The 16,923-nt window shown below is 44.1% G+C and overlaps 2 protein-coding genes across 3 annotated transcripts; both read right to left on the bottom strand.

Annotated features, from left to right (window-relative positions):
• Positions 1-3,995: 3,995 nt before the first annotated feature.
• On the bottom strand, positions 3,996-7,742 carry LOC120811422 (C-C chemokine receptor type 9). The gene is made up of 3 exons (XM_040166733.2): positions 7,348-7,742; positions 7,155-7,228; positions 3,996-5,290 (listed from the first exon to the last, which is right to left on the bottom strand). The coding sequence occupies exons 1-3, from the start codon at positions 7,349-7,351 to the stop codon at positions 4,241-4,243; spliced, it is 1,128 nt and encodes a 375-aa protein (XP_040022667.2). The 5' UTR covers positions 7,352-7,742; the 3' UTR covers positions 3,996-4,240.
• Positions 7,743-10,813: 3,071 nt separating this feature from the next.
• Positions 10,814-16,618, bottom strand: lztfl1 (leucine zipper transcription factor-like 1). 2 transcript variants are annotated; one of them, XM_040166734.2, is made up of 10 exons: positions 16,287-16,618; positions 15,840-15,964; positions 15,525-15,719; positions 13,445-13,502; positions 12,943-13,014; positions 12,783-12,848; positions 12,609-12,686; positions 12,141-12,317; positions 11,897-12,000; positions 10,814-11,734 (listed from the first exon to the last, which is right to left on the bottom strand). In XM_040166734.2, exons 1-10 carry the CDS (start codon positions 16,287-16,289, stop codon positions 11,716-11,718), a joined length of 897 nt encoding a protein of 298 aa, XP_040022668.1. In that variant the 5' UTR covers positions 16,290-16,618; the 3' UTR covers positions 10,814-11,715. The 2 variants fall into 2 exon arrangements, with proteins under 2 accessions (XP_040022668.1, XP_040022669.1); XM_040166735.2 differs by having other exon boundaries at positions 12,141-12,299; positions 16,287-16,592.
• Between the last annotated feature and the right edge of the window lie 305 nt (positions 16,619-16,923).

Below are 16,923 nucleotides of genomic sequence, written 5' to 3'. Positions count from 1 at the left end.
GTCGGCGTCAATCTGCGGCTGTCGCCGGGAGCCGGACAGTGACTAACGACACTCCCAGTCAGTCAAACACTTATCACCACACAGGTACCACGCAGGCCTGGAAATGACTGACATGAAATGGAAACGTCTCTCATTCTGTGGGCCGGGGAGCTGAAGTGAAATATTAGCTGTGGGAGCGATGGCGGCTGATAAGGGGCTCCCCGGTTTGGGCTGGATTTGTGGAGGTCCAAGTTCTATTACCTTTGGGAGTGCTGTGATAGAGGACGGCCCTCCTTATCCTTTTGCTTTCTTGTTTGCATTATTTCATTGTTTTTCACTGCAAAACGCTTCACAATTGCTAATGAGGCTCCTAACTTTCCCGATGGGCTTTTGTGCGCCTCGCTGTGTGATTGTGTGTGTTGTTGATAAATAAGCCATCGTCTCTGGGACTTTCTGTGGTCCACAGAATCAGACCGTTGGCCGGATGAAACCGGCCCGTTCGATGTCAATGGGTCACATATGCTTACTCTGTCCCTCCTATTACTCATAGACTCCACCACGTCCTCCCTCTTTGTATTCCCCTCACACACACACACACACACACACACACACTCACTCGCAATTCCCCCTGTGCAGAAAGATGGATGGGATGTTCCCAAACCACAGGTGTTGCTCTACTTGTGAGTCTTTTCATATTCTTCACAATGAAGTCCGGACCTGCTGGGTTTTGACTTTTCACTGTTTTCCCCGGTGGTGATTACTGCGGCCCTTCACTGGTGGGGTAATGAGGAGCATGGAATATTAGTAATACAGCATACGATCAATCTGCTTGTCTATTAGCAGCTCTTTGGGAATGATATTCTGCTGCAGGAAGAGACCAACTCAGGCTTGAAGCTTTGATATTCACTACTTTTCCCTCAGACTTGACCTCCCATCCAGACCGCCACTAGATGGGGTCGTTTTCGTTTCCAAAGTGTGTGTGTGTGTGTGTGTGTGTGTGTGTGTGTGTGTTTCCCGGTGGCTCATTGGATCCTGAACCACAGCAGACTGCCTGCGCTGAGCAAGCTACGCCACCGTGTGGTGGATTTAATGGAAGCAAAGCGCCCACTTATTGATTATGGCGTTTTATACAGATGTGCGGGAGATGGACCGAACATCACCACAGAACGAGGCTGTGAGGGCACTTTTACCTCTGCAGGGTACACAAGAAAGTAGTTCAGCTGATTTAGAAAATCTGAAGTAAGGATTCGGATGTATTTATCCAAATATATTTGCAAATTTGAAAGAAAACTCCTATAGTGTTCACTCAAGTACTGTACCTGAGGAACCTAACCTTTTGTTAAATACCTCTATTCTATTCTTTTTTTTGTTCATTTAAATAACAGGAATAAGCGTTACAAATGGAATACAATGAAAACATTTTTAAACCAGCGGTTCATGAGGGTTTGGCTAGCGACCTTGAGATATGTGAAATATTTAAAGTAGATATTATGATAGTATAAACACTTTATAGACAGAAAGAAAGAAAACATCAAGCCTAAACAATCAAGATCACCACCCTTTTCATAGCATTCACTACACACGTTTTCTATCACCTGAAACTGATCTAATCTAATAACTGTCAACACAAAAAAAACTGCATTTTGCAACAGGGCATGACGCACATATCTGCAGTTTCTCCTTTTTGAGACTGCGTGACACACTCTCCCTTGGTTGCGCTCAACAGAGGACAACACAGAGGAAGTCGCACGTGATCCACGCGCAAGAATGACGTTTGTAGGTTGAACTGGAATATGCCCACGGTGTGCAGAACAGTAACGTGGCAGCGAGACAACTGACACAAATTAAAGCTGTGCGCAGGGCCCCCCCCCCCCCCTCCCCGACGTCCACTGCGAGGCGCTTTCACTGAACCCCGAGCACGTTGTTGTTGACTCGACTGAGGGCTTCCTGTCGTGAGAGGATGGAGCGGTGCGAGGCGGCAGAAGGAACGAACGTGTGCCTGTGGTCTCACCTGAATTCAGCAGGTAGGCTGAGGTAGTCTGGCGCTAACCTCAGTGACCACAATAACACCGGGTTCGTTCTGTTCTCCGTCAATGTGTGAGACTGTCACGCTTCCCTGGGGCTTTTGTAGCAAGGCCCTCCGCTCATAAACACTTTGTTTTGTTTAGTTTACTTCGGCGGTCGCTGGTTAGCGTGCTAATTTAAGTAGATATCTCTTGAATGTGAGAATGTTACAGCGTCAACATTGTAACCTCCTCACATTCCGACATAATGTCAGCTTGTTTTTATCGCTTTTAACCAGACTTCCTGCCATTGTGCCTTCTTTGCATTAAATAAATAGGGAGTCGGGTAATGGAGATCACACATCCAAACACAATGCCACCCTCAAGCTCTAAGAGATGCCTTATTGTGCTCTACATTCTGTTTTCCTGTGTTAAATGTCTCCACTTCTTCTGTGTTGGGAACGGCACAGGGCCATGGTGTTGGTTAATAACTAGTGTGACATTAAATCATCAATAGAATTAATTATAATCACTTCATAAAATAAATAAATAACGGGGCACCACCCTAAAAACGGCGTAAAAACCAAGCAATAAATTGAAGGTTTGAGTTCGTATGCTGCTGCGATGTTTCCAGCCAGCATTACAGTACACACATGCACAAAGAAATCACAGAAAAATGCTCTTTAAAGTATAACATGGTTTATTAACGTTCAACAGTACTAATCAGATCAGAACCATTTGAAATCAACAAAAGCTGTTATACAATATCTTAACATCTAAACAACAAATGAAAACATTCAATCGTGCATGTGGAGGGTGAGGTGCGTGTGTGTGTGTGTGTGTGTGTGTGTGTGAGATAAGGAGAGCTCAGGAAGGGAGGTAGCTGATCGACCACATGGCCGAGGTGGTGTGTTTGTACATCACTTGTGTTCCTCACACTCGTTTTTCTCCAGTTTCGTTTTCCTCTGTGTCCAATCAGTCCTGTGGACACCGCAGGGATCGATTGGGGGCGATGGGGACTGTTGGGTTTCTTGGTGGCACAAAAGCTGTGGTTACACGGACGTTATACCCAAGAGTTTTCCCTCTTGGTGAGCTGAAGTGGGGACTGGGGGAGCGACTAGGAAATGGTTTTGGTTGGTTTTATGTCCTGCAGCAGAACACTGCATTCGAAGGTCAGCCTTGGTTTTACAGTATGGTGGGAGGCCAACATCTGCATGCAAGGATTCTGTTGGACGCTAGTTCCAACAAGTACAGCTGTGATTTCTCCAATGTGCGATCCAAAGAACCACGGTGGCCTGTGCTGGGACCCTCTCTAGAGTGAGAGGGTGTTTTTTTCATTCAAGGAAACGACCATCGAAAGTTTCAGACTCCCTTGATGTCAATGGCATATTCAAGGTGATGTCGTTTTCCATTTCTGCCAATAGATGCTACTCTCTGGCCGTTTCTGCTGATATGGTTACACCAAGGTAGGAGGGCTGGTTCCACTGATACTCTGGTAAACTGGTGTTCATTCTCCCGACCTCTTAGGTCCCGGCATTGACCTTCGATGTTGCCGGTCAGACTTGTACCTTGAATTTCACGTCAATTGTCTTGTCTTTTTACTAAACAGAAAAACGCCGTGACAATGATTCAGTTTCCCTCTTTTTGATGGTTATGAATCTGAACAGGAGAAGTATTTTTAGGAGTTTTGAGGAGATTGTGGGAAACCACATTCATGGCAGTTTGAATGAGCCGCCACTGTGAAACTGCCGAGTCATATCCAGACAAGCTCGGCTAAGAGGCGATGACGCAGACTGTCGACAGCGGGACATCTGGTCAGATCGAAAACATTGTAAGGCCCCATTCAAGTGTTTCCAACCACACCAGATACGTTACACCACCAAACCAAATGCTTTCCCATGTATCGTAGATGTGAGATCGCTGCCCTCACTTTCCTCTGCTTTTTGTTTCGTAGTACACATCCCACAGTACTCAGAACAGAAGTATTTTTTTTGCACAGAAAAGCAATCAAGATGTCTGCAGTGTCCTTTAATTGTATTTGTTTTTACGGGAAAGACATTTTTTAATATGGTTACAGCAGGTGACAAATGCACGATGGAAAGAACGTAAGAATACAAACAATAAAAAAGTTATTTACACAAATATACAGTTTTTACAGTTTCTCCAGAATGGTCTGGATATTTTGAAGTTCTACATCTAAAGAAATCTCTCTTTAAAAGAGCAAGTAATGCTTGTTAAACTAAGCGTGGGCCTCAGGTCTATATAGAAAGGGCGGGGGTGGTGTCGGTGTCCGACATGACGGAGGGACGTTTGGGGACGGCGTGCATTTTACTGAGCCCCCCTTTCCCCAAACTGGCCGAACACATCTTCACAATCCTCACGAGGTCTTGTCTGAATCGCACTCCGATGAAGACGTACAGGAACGGGTTCAGGCAGGCGTGAGTAAAGGCCAGGCTCTTGGCGATCTGTCCCGCTATGTCGACGGCAGCTATGACGTCACACTTGGTGATGGTAGTGTTGGCTGCCTGTGTGGCCTCCACCACCAGCAGAGCGTTGTGAGGCAACTGAGAGAGAACAAACACAAACACCACGACAAAGACGACCCGCAGGGCCTTGTGCTTCTCGAAGCTCTTGGCCTGCAGGAGTGTGCGAATGATGACCGAGTAACAGAATAACATGACGAGCAGAGGGAGGAAGAAGCCCACGCAGATCTGCAGGGACAGAACAAGGATCTTCGTGCGGTTGAACGCGTTGTTCCAGTAAACCAGAGTACACAAAACCTGCCCATTTCGGTCAGTCACCTGGGCGAAAATGAACTCGGGGAGGGCCAGCAGAGCGGAGAACGTCCAGACACCCAGGCAGGCCAGCTTGCTGTAGAACAGCCTCTTTTTCTTCAGGTTCTGGGCCTTGGTGACTTGCACGATAGCGATGTAGCGGTCCACGCTAATGCAGGTGAGCAGGAGCATGCCACTGAAGAAGTTGATTTTATAGACCGCTGAAACTATTTTGCAGAGGCTGATTCCAAAGTTCCAGCCCTTGATAGAATCGACCGCCAAGAAGGGCAGCATGCACAGGAAGAGGAGGTCGGCCACGGCCAGGTTGAGCAGGTACACGTCGGTCATGGTTTTCAGGCGGTGGCGCACGGTGGTGTAGATCCAGACCACCAGCAGGTTCCCCACGGCGCCCAGGAGGAAGATGATCCAGAAGAGAGGCGGTTCCCACTGGCCACGGAAATCCCTGACCCACCTTCTGTCACACATGCCTGAGCTTTCAGTCGGATCTGACCCGTAGTCGTATTCAGACGAGTCCTGCAACCGGAAAACTCATTAGCTGGTTCAATATTCGAGTTGCTTTTGTGGTAGACACTGGTGGAAAATACTTATTTAAGTACTTTACTTTGCACTTTACATGAGTGTTTTCATTTTCTGCTACTTTAATATTTTACTTTTTACTTCTGTGAATTTGTTTGATACCTTTGGTTGCAGCAATAATATAAAATGAAGAAAATAAAATAATTTGATTTATTATTTCGGGTAAAGAGAACTGTGCCAAGAGCCAAATATTTAGAAACATATTTAGGTTGTGGATTCACAGTGTTTCTCAGGTGTTTGGCCCCCGGTAGGGCAAAAGGTTTTTGACCGCTAAACCGCATGTTTGAATCTATCATGAACTGCTGCATGTTAACCTGGAATAAATGACTTTAAACCGTACCAGTGGACTCTATCTAATGTTTCCCATACAACGATGCGAAACCAACAGCGCGTCACCCGGGTCACCCCGGAGGTGGATACACATCAGTAGCTCAACAGTTCAAAAGTTGACTGAGCTCCTTTAACCTTAGTCGAAAACCCTTTGCTCCTCCGGGTCAAACACCGTGAATCCACAACCTAAATACCGTGCTAATAAGTGCAGGGAACACAGATCTGACGTCACACCCATATTTGGCTCTTACAAGAACCATTGCTGAAAAGCACAAGCTACCTGACAATATATATATACATATATGTATATATATGTGGGGTGTATATATATATATATATATGTATAACTCAAGGACGCAACACAATAATTCATCTACTTTTGCTTTTACTTGTTTAAAAAACTGTACGTTCTGCACCACTGCCATTTTTTGATCACTTTTCATTTCCTGTCCCTGCTGTCAGGGTTTCACAACATAACGTGCCTCTAGGAGACAGTGATGTGACATCAAAAGCGGTCGGTGACGTACACGTTAACCAGAGCGTGCGAAAAAAAGAGAAAGAAAAACTCTGGCAGGTGCAGGTGTTGTGTCTGTGCAGGAGAAACCACACAGCTCGCTGCTGCTCCTGTCCCGGCCTGGGGAGGAGGGGAGGGGGTAACTGAACTCGAGGGGCTCCAGAAAGGGGCGCGCAGGAGAACTCAGTACCCCCAGAAGTATCGAGTTTTAGATTTAGGGCAGAGATAAACGGCGAGGGGGGCTGAGGCTGAGCTTTTCTCAAACAATGGAAAGTGTGACGCTGATGTGGCAGCATCAGCGTCCCACAGATGTGTGGCAGATAAACTGCTCTGCAATAACACAATTTCAAGTATTTTCTGCTAATGATTAGTGAAAATAGTTAATTGATTGATATGAGACGCAAACACCAAACAGTACAATTTCAGTGAGACATTGGGACTTGTTTTCAGACATTGCATCTTTTAGAATTTAGAATTACAGGCTGTGCCACATAACATTTTTAATACTATTCAACTATAGATCAATCAGCTCCTCCAGATAAATGCAAGACCTGTTTTTGGTTTGAAATGATATAATATTCCATGTTATTTCACAAAATCTTAACACAATCTTAACACAATCTCAACCCAATGAACGCAACACATAACATTTCATTCATTGTGTTTTATTTTTGATGTGGTCTGTGAAATAACCATATAACCATATTTGATGAACAGCCCTGCCTTGGCTTTGTTGACACAGCAACCTGCGGACTATGCGTTTTTAAAGCATATTGTAAATACTAAAGCGTAATAAAACATTGAGCCACACATGCACGTTTGTTTCCCTTTTTGTGATGGTGAGTGGTTAACAACACTTTGTTCCACACCAGCCGGTTTAGTAAAACCGGCACCAAAATGTTCTCTACCACATTCATTGTTTGATTGAACATTTGATTATCTCAAATAAATACTTACTGTTCCATTAAAATCAGCTCCGTCAAAATCAGTCCCAGCGGTCATATAAGTTGTAAATGTATCTTCCATGTTATCTACAAAGAACAGCAGGATATTAGTATGACAAAGTTGTAAAAATGTAATAAAATAACAAGAATGATATAAAATACGAATGGCTGAATGCAGTTGTGTAGCAATGCAACAAATCACTTACCCATTGAATGAGACGAAGGGAGCAACTACTCGCTCTTGTTTTCTGTGGGTAGTAAAACTGGTGACTTGAGCACACAGACGTATCTTCACTTGCTTATATGGTTTCCCTTTAACCACAGGGATCACGTGCTCTCCATCTCCTACTCTGCAGTCTGCAGACAAAGAATCACACATGAGCCTCGACTACTCGCCATAAACAAAGCTTTTCTATGGAATATGCATTGAATCGAATGGCAACTTGTTTCCAAAAATGATCTTGGAACAGTGAGCTTCAAAGGGAAGCTGTGAAAATAAAACCGAAGCAATACACCCGCATTCCTTCCACAGCCAATTGAGTTTTTATCAAGTCAAAGCCTGTTTTTGACACAAGTGCAGCGCTTAAGACAACAGATGAGTAATGCCCGCAACACCTGAACGAGGAAGTCAACGTGGAGGTGTTGTAAGCCGCGTTGTCACACCTCCAGGCACTGTGGCTTAAAATGACTGTCCAAGCATCAAATATCTTTCCTTTTTTTAAGCTGGGGTGGAAGCACATTCTCTTGAAGTTCCCAGCTCGTTAAAGTTCATTTAAAGGAACAACTCAACCTTTTGGGACATTTTTGTTCATCTTGTTGGGGGAAAACATCCATTGTTTGTCTGCACGGTAAATATTAATGTGGAACGAGGAGTCAAAAATGCCAAACCATGCCCTCAACTTGAAGTCCGGCTCATACTGTAGCATAGCCACTGCAAAAACAACACATGCGACTAGCACGTGTCTCCTCTATCGCTGCTATTCATGTGACATGTTTTGCAAAAAAAACAAGAACCTGCGGGAAAATAGGGAAATTCAAAACGTATTAATGTTGACGAGCAAAGGGAAATTAACATCATGACAAATAGTCACATTTCCGACCACACAGCGAAATATGGCAAAGTAAAAAGTCCCATTTATTGTTTAGAGTTTTCTGGTTGTTTCTGCGGGTTTTCTGTTACTCTTGTGGGGACTATTTTGGCCCTTGTAACGGACGAGAGTGTGGGGCTCCGTCTTCTCTGTCACACCACCCGGGCTCATATTGTGAAGAGGAGATCGCCTCAGATTTCCACCAAACGCCGGTTGCCTTTCTCGGTTTTGCTCAGCGAGACAAAGGGAAACTGCCGCATCATGATCAGACGAGCGTTCTCCTTCTGGGAACGAGCTGTTTGGAGAAAGGTGGTAGACTGAGAGGTTTCACTCGCACAGCATCAGTGAGAAGCTAATTGGGTTTATCGTTGCGGTCTGTCAGCATATAAAACACCGTGCATCGACTTTTTATGTACGGAGAGGATTTGACTGATCTCATAGGCCACGTGTGAATAATAAAAGCCTTTATTACAGTCACCTGGTACGTCACAAAGGAAAGGTCACCAGACACAGATCTCTTCAACTGATCAACTGTTACGGTCCCTCATGTTCTACATAATATAACTCTGCACAGCCGTGTGTGTTGCGTTTTCAGCAATTGCGTCATCTTCGTTTAAATGCAAGTCAAAAAGTTTCGCAAGTGACTAAAAACTCCCTTGAGCAATAATCCAGAGGTGACTGAAATATCCATTTGACATGCGTTAGTCGTGATCTGTGCAACTTCTCATTGCAAGCTGCACACTCAGATTATCAGTGAATATTGAACTCACAGCGGCAGAGATCTCACATGACATTTTGGTAACCGTGATAACAATGCCGCCCAACACGCCATCGGCCTCTGTCACAACCCACATGGATACAGCCACAACCTTTCGGTCAGCTGAGGAGCCAGTCGGTGAGTCACAGAGATGAAGGCAGACGCAAAAGACATGTGGGGGGGGGGAATAAACACTGAATAGTTGATGTGTGCTTTGGAGTTTTTCCTTGAACCGTGGAATACTTGCAGCAGAATGTTTCACTGTATCACACAGTTGTCCAAATGGTGTGCTAACACTGGTAAATAGGGAAGCAAAGTGTGAATCTGATGTATCCATGTAGTCAAAATGTATTTTAAGTTTACAAACCTGAGACACAATGGGGGACGCCTCGTTTGATTGCATACTTACTTTACCATCTGTCACACTGACATTCGGGGAAACGTTTCATCCCAAGAACACCGCAGCTCTCTGGTCACACAAATTCTGAACTGCGAAACCAAGCAAAGCTGCGCGTGGTGATTCTGGAGAGAAACTGAGCAACAGATGCTTTAGTGTTACTGGTGAAACTGAGAAAACCCCTTTGATGCATTGTCGTTGAGCAGGAAGCCGCTGTGAGTGAGTGCACAGCTCTCGCGTGTATTAGCAGGAGCCCCACACTGTGGGAAAGTGCTCTGCACGTCGCCGCTGATAGTGACGTTCAGAACGCAGAGAGACACAAGCCACCACTTCCTGTGTACCTGCTTGCTGTGATTTATGTCCTGCGCTCACAGACAAACTCTTCAGCAAACAAACTTCTGCTGATACCTTCGGCATCCACCGCGTATGATAAGAAAGGATGCATAGTGTTGCGCACGTATCACTTTTAACACTGTGTCTTTTGACAGCAGAGCAGACAGGTTATGAAGAAGCTGGTTGTTAAGTGTTCCATAACGAACACATGTGTTTTCTTCTTAGTTTCCTTCCCGTTTCGCACCATAAATGCAAGTACACCACATGATGCAAAAGAAGCACAAGTGTAACTCAGGACCGACTGCGGCTGAAAGAGTTTCACTGAAAACAAGGGGTTGGCAAGGGGGGCGCTTGTGACCGCTATTTGCATCCACTGTGGTGACCACAACCAATGCAAAAACAAAGGGCCTGTCAGTCTCTGAGCACTTTATACACCTACCTAAGGAAGCAGAAGTAAATCGTTATACTCTATACTCTACTCCGTACAGGCATCCACCGATAACATGCTGTCAGAGATACCAGGGGCCTCCTTCCTAAAGAGGGCGGATGTGTCCCTCGTATAATTGAGTGTTCACACATGCCCCGGCTTGCAAAACCATTCAGTGGATAAAACATGAACCAATACTGAAAATAGCACATCATAGTCCACGTCCCCTTTAGTACTTCATAGTCATTTAGTAACATTAATTGTATAAATGAATGCCACAGTTCATAAATCATACATTCAGAGGCATATCGCTTAAGATGATGTGAATCTTTGCATACTGGCGCCCCCTTGTTGAAGCAGCCAGTTACTGACGCAGTGCGGTTTAATCATTCTTGAATCATAAAAATAACCAACATCACATAATCAATGTATATGTCCTATGTCTCCTTCAAACGTTTTATTGTTTACTGCGAGTGTCACAATATGCTAAAGTCAATCCCAGCATGCATTGGGTCAGAGAAGAGGTACAACCCGTTTTCAGTCCTCACCCATGTGTATTTATGAGTAGATGTTCTCAAAGCCAGAAAATACAAGAATAGAATTGGTGTGCTTTGCATTTAAATGGTTAACTAGAGAAAAACAAGTACATAACTCACTAAGTGACTACACGTTTATTTGTGAACAGCGTTTATTACCTCATATTTCGCACAATACAAACAAATGCACAGCTAGTGTAATATAAAGTAGATGTATCATACTCTACAAGAGTATTACTTCATGAACATCATGTATACGCTCCATTGTCCACAGCAATACGAAAAGTACAGTTAAAGAGCCCAGACAAAAATATTCTATGCCCTTTGTGTGGGAAAGAATGGAAATCATTTCAGATCACTATCGCCGTCTTTCAAATAGCAAGAGCAGAAAATACAAATGCAAATACAAATTTTGAGATTTTATCGGCCAAATCGGAAATATTTTTCTGTGTGAAATGCAATACAAATTTCAAATCAAAGCAAAAGCTCGGTAAACATTCATTTTAAGCTGTTCACTCTTGATAAACACACTGGCTTGGGGTTTGCCTGGCTCTAACTCAAACACTTTGCACTAGCACAGGGAGCGCTGGAGGCCCGGTCAGCAGAACACCCAATGATCTACTATCAGCTGCTGAAGGCTAAACACCACCTGTAACAATCCGATAGACACGACGGCAGTGCTTCTGGCAGGCACTGCGTGTCTGCCGGGTCAGGAAATGGACAAGGCCTCTTTAAACAGGGACGTGATGGTAATTGCATAGAGCACTGAGGGACGTCTGCTCGCTACAGTCAGTCAGCTCCACAACCGGGACGTAGAAGAAAAAGAAAGAGCACAGCCGGAGAAGGCTATCGTTTGTCACTACTTCCCGCTCTGCTCACACTCTTTGCTAAAGCCAATATGTACTGAAGATGCCGGATAAAGCATGATTAAACAATTCCTCGCAGAAGCGCTGTTTTCTGTCTCTCTTGTCTTGCAGCGATGGAACGGGTGGTTTGTTGTTCCCGTCGAACCCTCTGGACACACGTCGCCTAGAACTCATTCACTGGGCTCGTATCTGAAACACAAGCGGTAGCAGAGTAACACAACGGAAATTAGTTTTAAGCCCTGAAGGAAACAGTAAGATGAACTTGAAGGGCCATAACGTCGTGTTTGTGACGGTTTTTTAAATAACACATCTGTTTTGTGGCACCAGCACCGTGTCACACTCAAATCTCACCTCTGCAATCGTTTTCTAATGTCTTTGATCTGCTCATTTTTTTTTGTCAGGATCTCCTTCATGTTGCGGTAGGCCGCAGTTTGCTGGAACTTCTTGTCCAACTCCTGCACACCAAACAAACATAAACACGTGAAAATAACTGCAACAGGAGCTGAACGCACTAATACCAACTGTTTCTATAGCCGTGCACTTCTGCCGCGAGCATGTCTGGTTAACACTACAGGTAAAAACTACAGTGTCACACCTTCTCTGCCAAGGACAGCTGCTCCTGCACTCGCAGGAGATCATGTTTGGCGGAGACCAGGTTTTCCTGCAGACCCTTCTGGGAGGCCGAGTTGGCACTAAGAGACCTTTCATATTCCCCCTTCAGAGCCGCCACTGTGTCCTCGAGACTGCTGATGTCCTGGGATTGGGCAGCCACCTTTAGGGAAAATAAACCAGCGACACGTTCAAATGCAATGGATGGCAATCATTGCTCTAACTATAGAAACTGTAATTATTCCTATTCACGGGGAGGGACAGAAGCAAGCCTGTGCTCAGCTGCGTACGTACCATCCGAGGTCCGTGTTAGCAGATGAAACCAAATGACAGCAAATGTTCAGACGCAACAAAATAAATGAGTTGAAAAAACAAAAGCAGCAGAATGAGGCGCAAACTCATTAAGTCAAAAAGAAGATGAAGCTACTTTGCCGAGCTGAGCTCCAAACCGTACCTGCTGGTCCCCCTGCACCTTCTGAAGGTCTTTCAGGGCTCTCTCCGCTTTGGTCCTCTCGTCCAGTGCACTCATTGCCTGGGAAGGTTAATCAGAGCAGAGAGTTTACAGCGCAAACTGTCGCCTGAATGGTAAGAAAGGCCATGTTTAAAGATGTGTGGCTTGTTGAAATACCTGTGATTCTAAAGTCCGCATTCGGGTTTTCAGTTTATCATTTTCCTCCTGTAGTCTTGCTATCTCCTGGAAAAAATGGATGTGAAGGAATGTATAAATATGACATCAACTTTTTTACAACAATGACTAGTGCTGTAATTCATGCAATGCATTTCTTCACCTTGTTAAGAAGCTCAGACACCCCCCCTTCGTTCAGCGGTGCTAGTTTGGGTTTGCTTGTTTCCTGGTTTTTCTGGGAACAGAGCAAACACTTTATAACTGAAACAATGACAGGACGGCTCTTATATCTTCAAACCGCCAGATTACCCGCGTGTAATAAATGATGGTAATAAGAACTGTTATACCCTTCGTGCTTCTCTTAGGATGACTAGTGTCTGCCTTTTGAGATTCACGGTGCAAATAGTCAAACCCATGAAAGAGCGGCGTGTAGCATTTCAAAGTTTGATTTGTTTTTCTTTAAAAGTGCATCTGGAAACCACACGTCAACCTCGGTGATGAGTGACTTCTTAACTGCGCGGCTACTCGCGATGGCCTGACATATAAAAGAACAAAAGTGCACGGCAGCACTGAAGTCCATGTGGGCGTGAAAATCCTTTGAACACATGATTAATGACTTTGATGACGGCACTTGCATGCGAAAGAGCAACAGAGGTTACTCTCACCTTGTTGGTGCTTTTAAAGTCAGTCTTCTCAAATTCAGCCACTTGTTCTAACAGCTCCCTTTATGGGTAGAAGAGCAAAGAATTAGACAACAAAACAATGAGGAAAATTACAGCAGAGGCTTAAAATATTTTACATTTGTATACATATATATATATATATATATATATATATATATATATATAATAACATATATATAATATACAAAATAACATTTTGCGGGAAACAAAGAGCGGTTTGCACCTGAGCAGATTAAATGCAGAACTTGTTTATCTCCTCACTGTCAGCGAGCCACCACAATGTTTTTTAACACTACAAAAATGAAATACTCTTTGGCAGTTAAGTATCTCCGACAAGGAAAATACCCCCCCACCCACCCGTGTTTTAGATGACAGTTTAGCACTTTTGATACAATATATATGCTTGTGGTGAACAGAGCAGCTCCCTGGAAAGCCTTAATGTGGTTTTAAAAAAGCAGCTGAACACACGTAGAACTGTGAGATGGGGCGTATTCTTTTCTTTGTACGCAGTATCTGTCACGTAGGGCTGAGACCTGAGAGAGAAAAAAACTCACACTTTTGGGTTTCTTTATCCACCCAACATGTGCGCATTATAAACAAAAAAAACTATGTTGCAAAACGCGTTCAGTGTTTTAACAAGGTGAAAGGGTTACAGAGGTCATAAGTCGCGTGAAGTTCGCCTGGATATCCCCATAGTACATTCACACCTGTGCCCATCCATGAGCATCACAATGATTATACCAGCCAATGGCATATTGGTGATCAGATTAGATGATGATGACAGAGAACACGGACCATCAAATGATTTTAACACATGGCTCTTCCACGCTCGCCGTGTCACGTTCGCTCTGTCACGCTCGCCCTGTCACGTTCGCTCTGTCACGCTCGCCCTGTCACGTTCGCTCTGTCACGCTCGCCCTGTCACGTTTGCCCTGTCACGTTTGCCCTGTCACGCTCGCTCGGTCACGTTCGCTCTGTAACGGTCAAAAAACTATTTTCCTCCCCACAAACACCAACCCCTGTGGCAGGTAATCCTGCTGATTATATCGACCTTGCGGCCTAAATGAACGAAAGCTCCACACCCCCAAGGGGTGGGAGGTTAATAATCACAACAAAAAAATGGCTCTTACAAACAGGTCGACGTCCACTTTGGGTTTGACGTTGAAATGTTTCCATCAAAACAGCTGACATTATTTCATTTTGGATCAGATCGATCTAAACATTTAAACCCTGGTAATTTGTCCAACTACTTCACAGCCTCTACGTTCTAAAACCTGACAATATTCGTGACAAAAAAGCTATTACTGTACATCCTTTTTCAAAATGTGCTCAGTTCACAAAAAATATAAAAGACATTTATTTTCATTTACCTATAGGTGGAAAAACGTAAAGATAGAGATGGCCTTCCTTATTTAAAAAGTTTGAGGCTAAAACAAATATTTAATCTGAAAAATAACAGAACTCGTAAATTCTATAAACAATGTCTTGCCTGTTTTGGTAGAAGTCTCAAAGGATGATGTTTTTGTAATTTGGGAGATCTGTCATTAAAATGTATACGGAGAATGTGGCAATAGTTGTGCGAAAAGGAGTGTTACTGCGAAAAGGAAACCATGCAATGGAAAATAAAGGTTAAATTTACAGTGTCTATGTGGCTTGCCAATGACCTTTTTGCATGCCATACAGTACATACTGTAACATGCACGAGATCTAACCTAAACAGCCCTGGGAAGGAAGTGGAGGAGTTATTCTCATGAACATGAAGGGGAATCGTTCGTTCAGAGGCCTAGTGCACTTCTTACTTTACTGTGGCACTGTTTTGTTTGACCTATAAATCCTGCTATTTTGGGAACCTTTTTAGAGCGTCGTTTTTGTTTTGTGTGACAAGGTGTACATTTGTGCTGACTTAATCAAAAAATAAAGAAGAAACTTACTTTCAGGACCCAGAAGGCGCTGTATAACCCCTGGATATAAACGTGATGTACCGTTGCGGTACTAGACCAGGTCACTTTTTGTATAAACGATGAACAGTAAACCGTCATCGGCTTCCCTCCTCACTGCTCACCTGCTCTCCAGCTCGGATATGTCGCTCTGCAGTCGCAGGTAAAACTTCTCGGCCTGTGAGAAGAGCTGCCTGAGCAGCAGCACGTTGGTGTGAGCCGTGTTGATGAGCTCCGTCTCCACCTCCCCATGCACCACCGCCTGCAGCCCGTCCAGCATCTCCTTCACCTCGTCCACAGTGAAGGTTTCCTCCACCAGCCTTCAGAGAAACATACATGCATAAACATTACAGTTTCCATCTCACCAACCAGCACATTGACAACATATTCATCTTAAACATCTAAAGAATGATAACAAAAACTTAGGCATGATCAGTCACCTGCTGTCTTTGAGTTCTTCAAAGCATGAGTCAATGGTTTTAAGTCTCAGGACCATCTTTGAACGTGCGAATCGCATGTAATTGACGACTTCTTTCTGATGGTGTTCGTTAAACCCAAATTCAGCCTTAATGGAGACAAGAAAAGAGAAACAGGAAACGTTAAACTTGACAGACGGACAGGACGAGAAACGGAGAGGGGCTGTAATGGAAACTACGGCTAGCTTATCAGCTAACGTGGAGAGGATTTCCCCCTGCTAATGTGTATCGGCCTGTTCACATGGGTGTGTACGTACAAGGGTCTGTCTTTATGGATGACTGCTATCTGTCTTGTCTTGTATTTAACGATGCATAAAACCAAGATAGATGATGAGCATACCAGCTTCTAAAAAGCAAACAGGTGACCTGACCTACCAAAAACAGCAAATGATCGCAGCTAACGTTACTTACCATGGCGGCTGTGCAGCTAACGTTCACGTTGCTAAGCTAGCTGGTGGGCAGAGATGATCCAACGGAGGGAACAGGGCTGTTTCAGTCTCTAATTTAGGCCCCGCAGAGAACAAACAGGAAGCTGGCGGTAATATGCGGGAGTCGACAGTGTTAGTCAATTTTGTGATTATGGTTGGATTCGGAGAAGAGGCTAAACGGAGATTATATCATAGCTACAAGATTATCTGGCAGATTGGCTAGCCTAGCTGTCTCGGCTAGTGTTTGCCTTGAGAATGCCTTGGTAACGGGGAATAGCGTCATTGCCTTGGTTACCAGAGGTGCGTTCAACGGCGTTACGTAAAACAAGGAACCAAAACGTGATGCGTTTGAAAGACTGCTAAAATACAAGACAATGCTACTGAAACACCGTTGTCGTTATAGCATACAAATCCATACAGATATTTATTGCTATCATGGGCTTTAATGAGTTGTATAGGACGCAACTCAATAGAATTAACATTCTCATGTGCACGTTGCACTTCGGTTTCGTTTCGGAATAAATAGCTACAATTATGAAAAGGGTATTTCTTGAAAAGATTCATGTAAATGTTTTGTCTGAGTATTATAGCCGCCGAGATAAAACAGTAAGTTTTATCGA

The sequence above is a fragment of the Gasterosteus aculeatus genome, chromosome 21 (assembly GCF_964276395.1).
Source record: "Gasterosteus aculeatus chromosome 21, fGasAcu3.hap1.1, whole genome shotgun sequence".
Classification (NCBI taxonomy): Eukaryota; Metazoa; Chordata; class Actinopteri; order Perciformes; family Gasterosteidae; genus Gasterosteus; species Gasterosteus aculeatus.
The sequence above is the reverse complement of the archived record's forward strand: the minus strand, read 5'-3'. Positions and strand labels throughout refer to the sequence as shown.

Excerpts from the sequence above, each read along its gene's own strand:
- LOC120811422 (XM_040166733.2), bottom strand. Across the intron at positions 5,291-7,154 it reads GAGCTGATTTTAATGGAACA|GACTCGTCTGAATACGACTA; the intron begins GTAAGTATTTAT and ends TTCCGGTTGCAG.
- lztfl1 (XM_040166734.2), bottom strand. Across the intron at positions 13,503-15,524 it reads ATATCCGAGCTGGAGAGCAG|GGAGCTGTTAGAACAAGTGG; the intron begins GTGAGCAGTGAG and ends CTACCCATAAAG. Across the intron at positions 13,015-13,444 it reads ACTTTAAAAGCACCAACAAG|AAAAACCAGGAAACAAGCAA; the intron begins GTGAGAGTAACC and ends CTCTGTTCCCAG.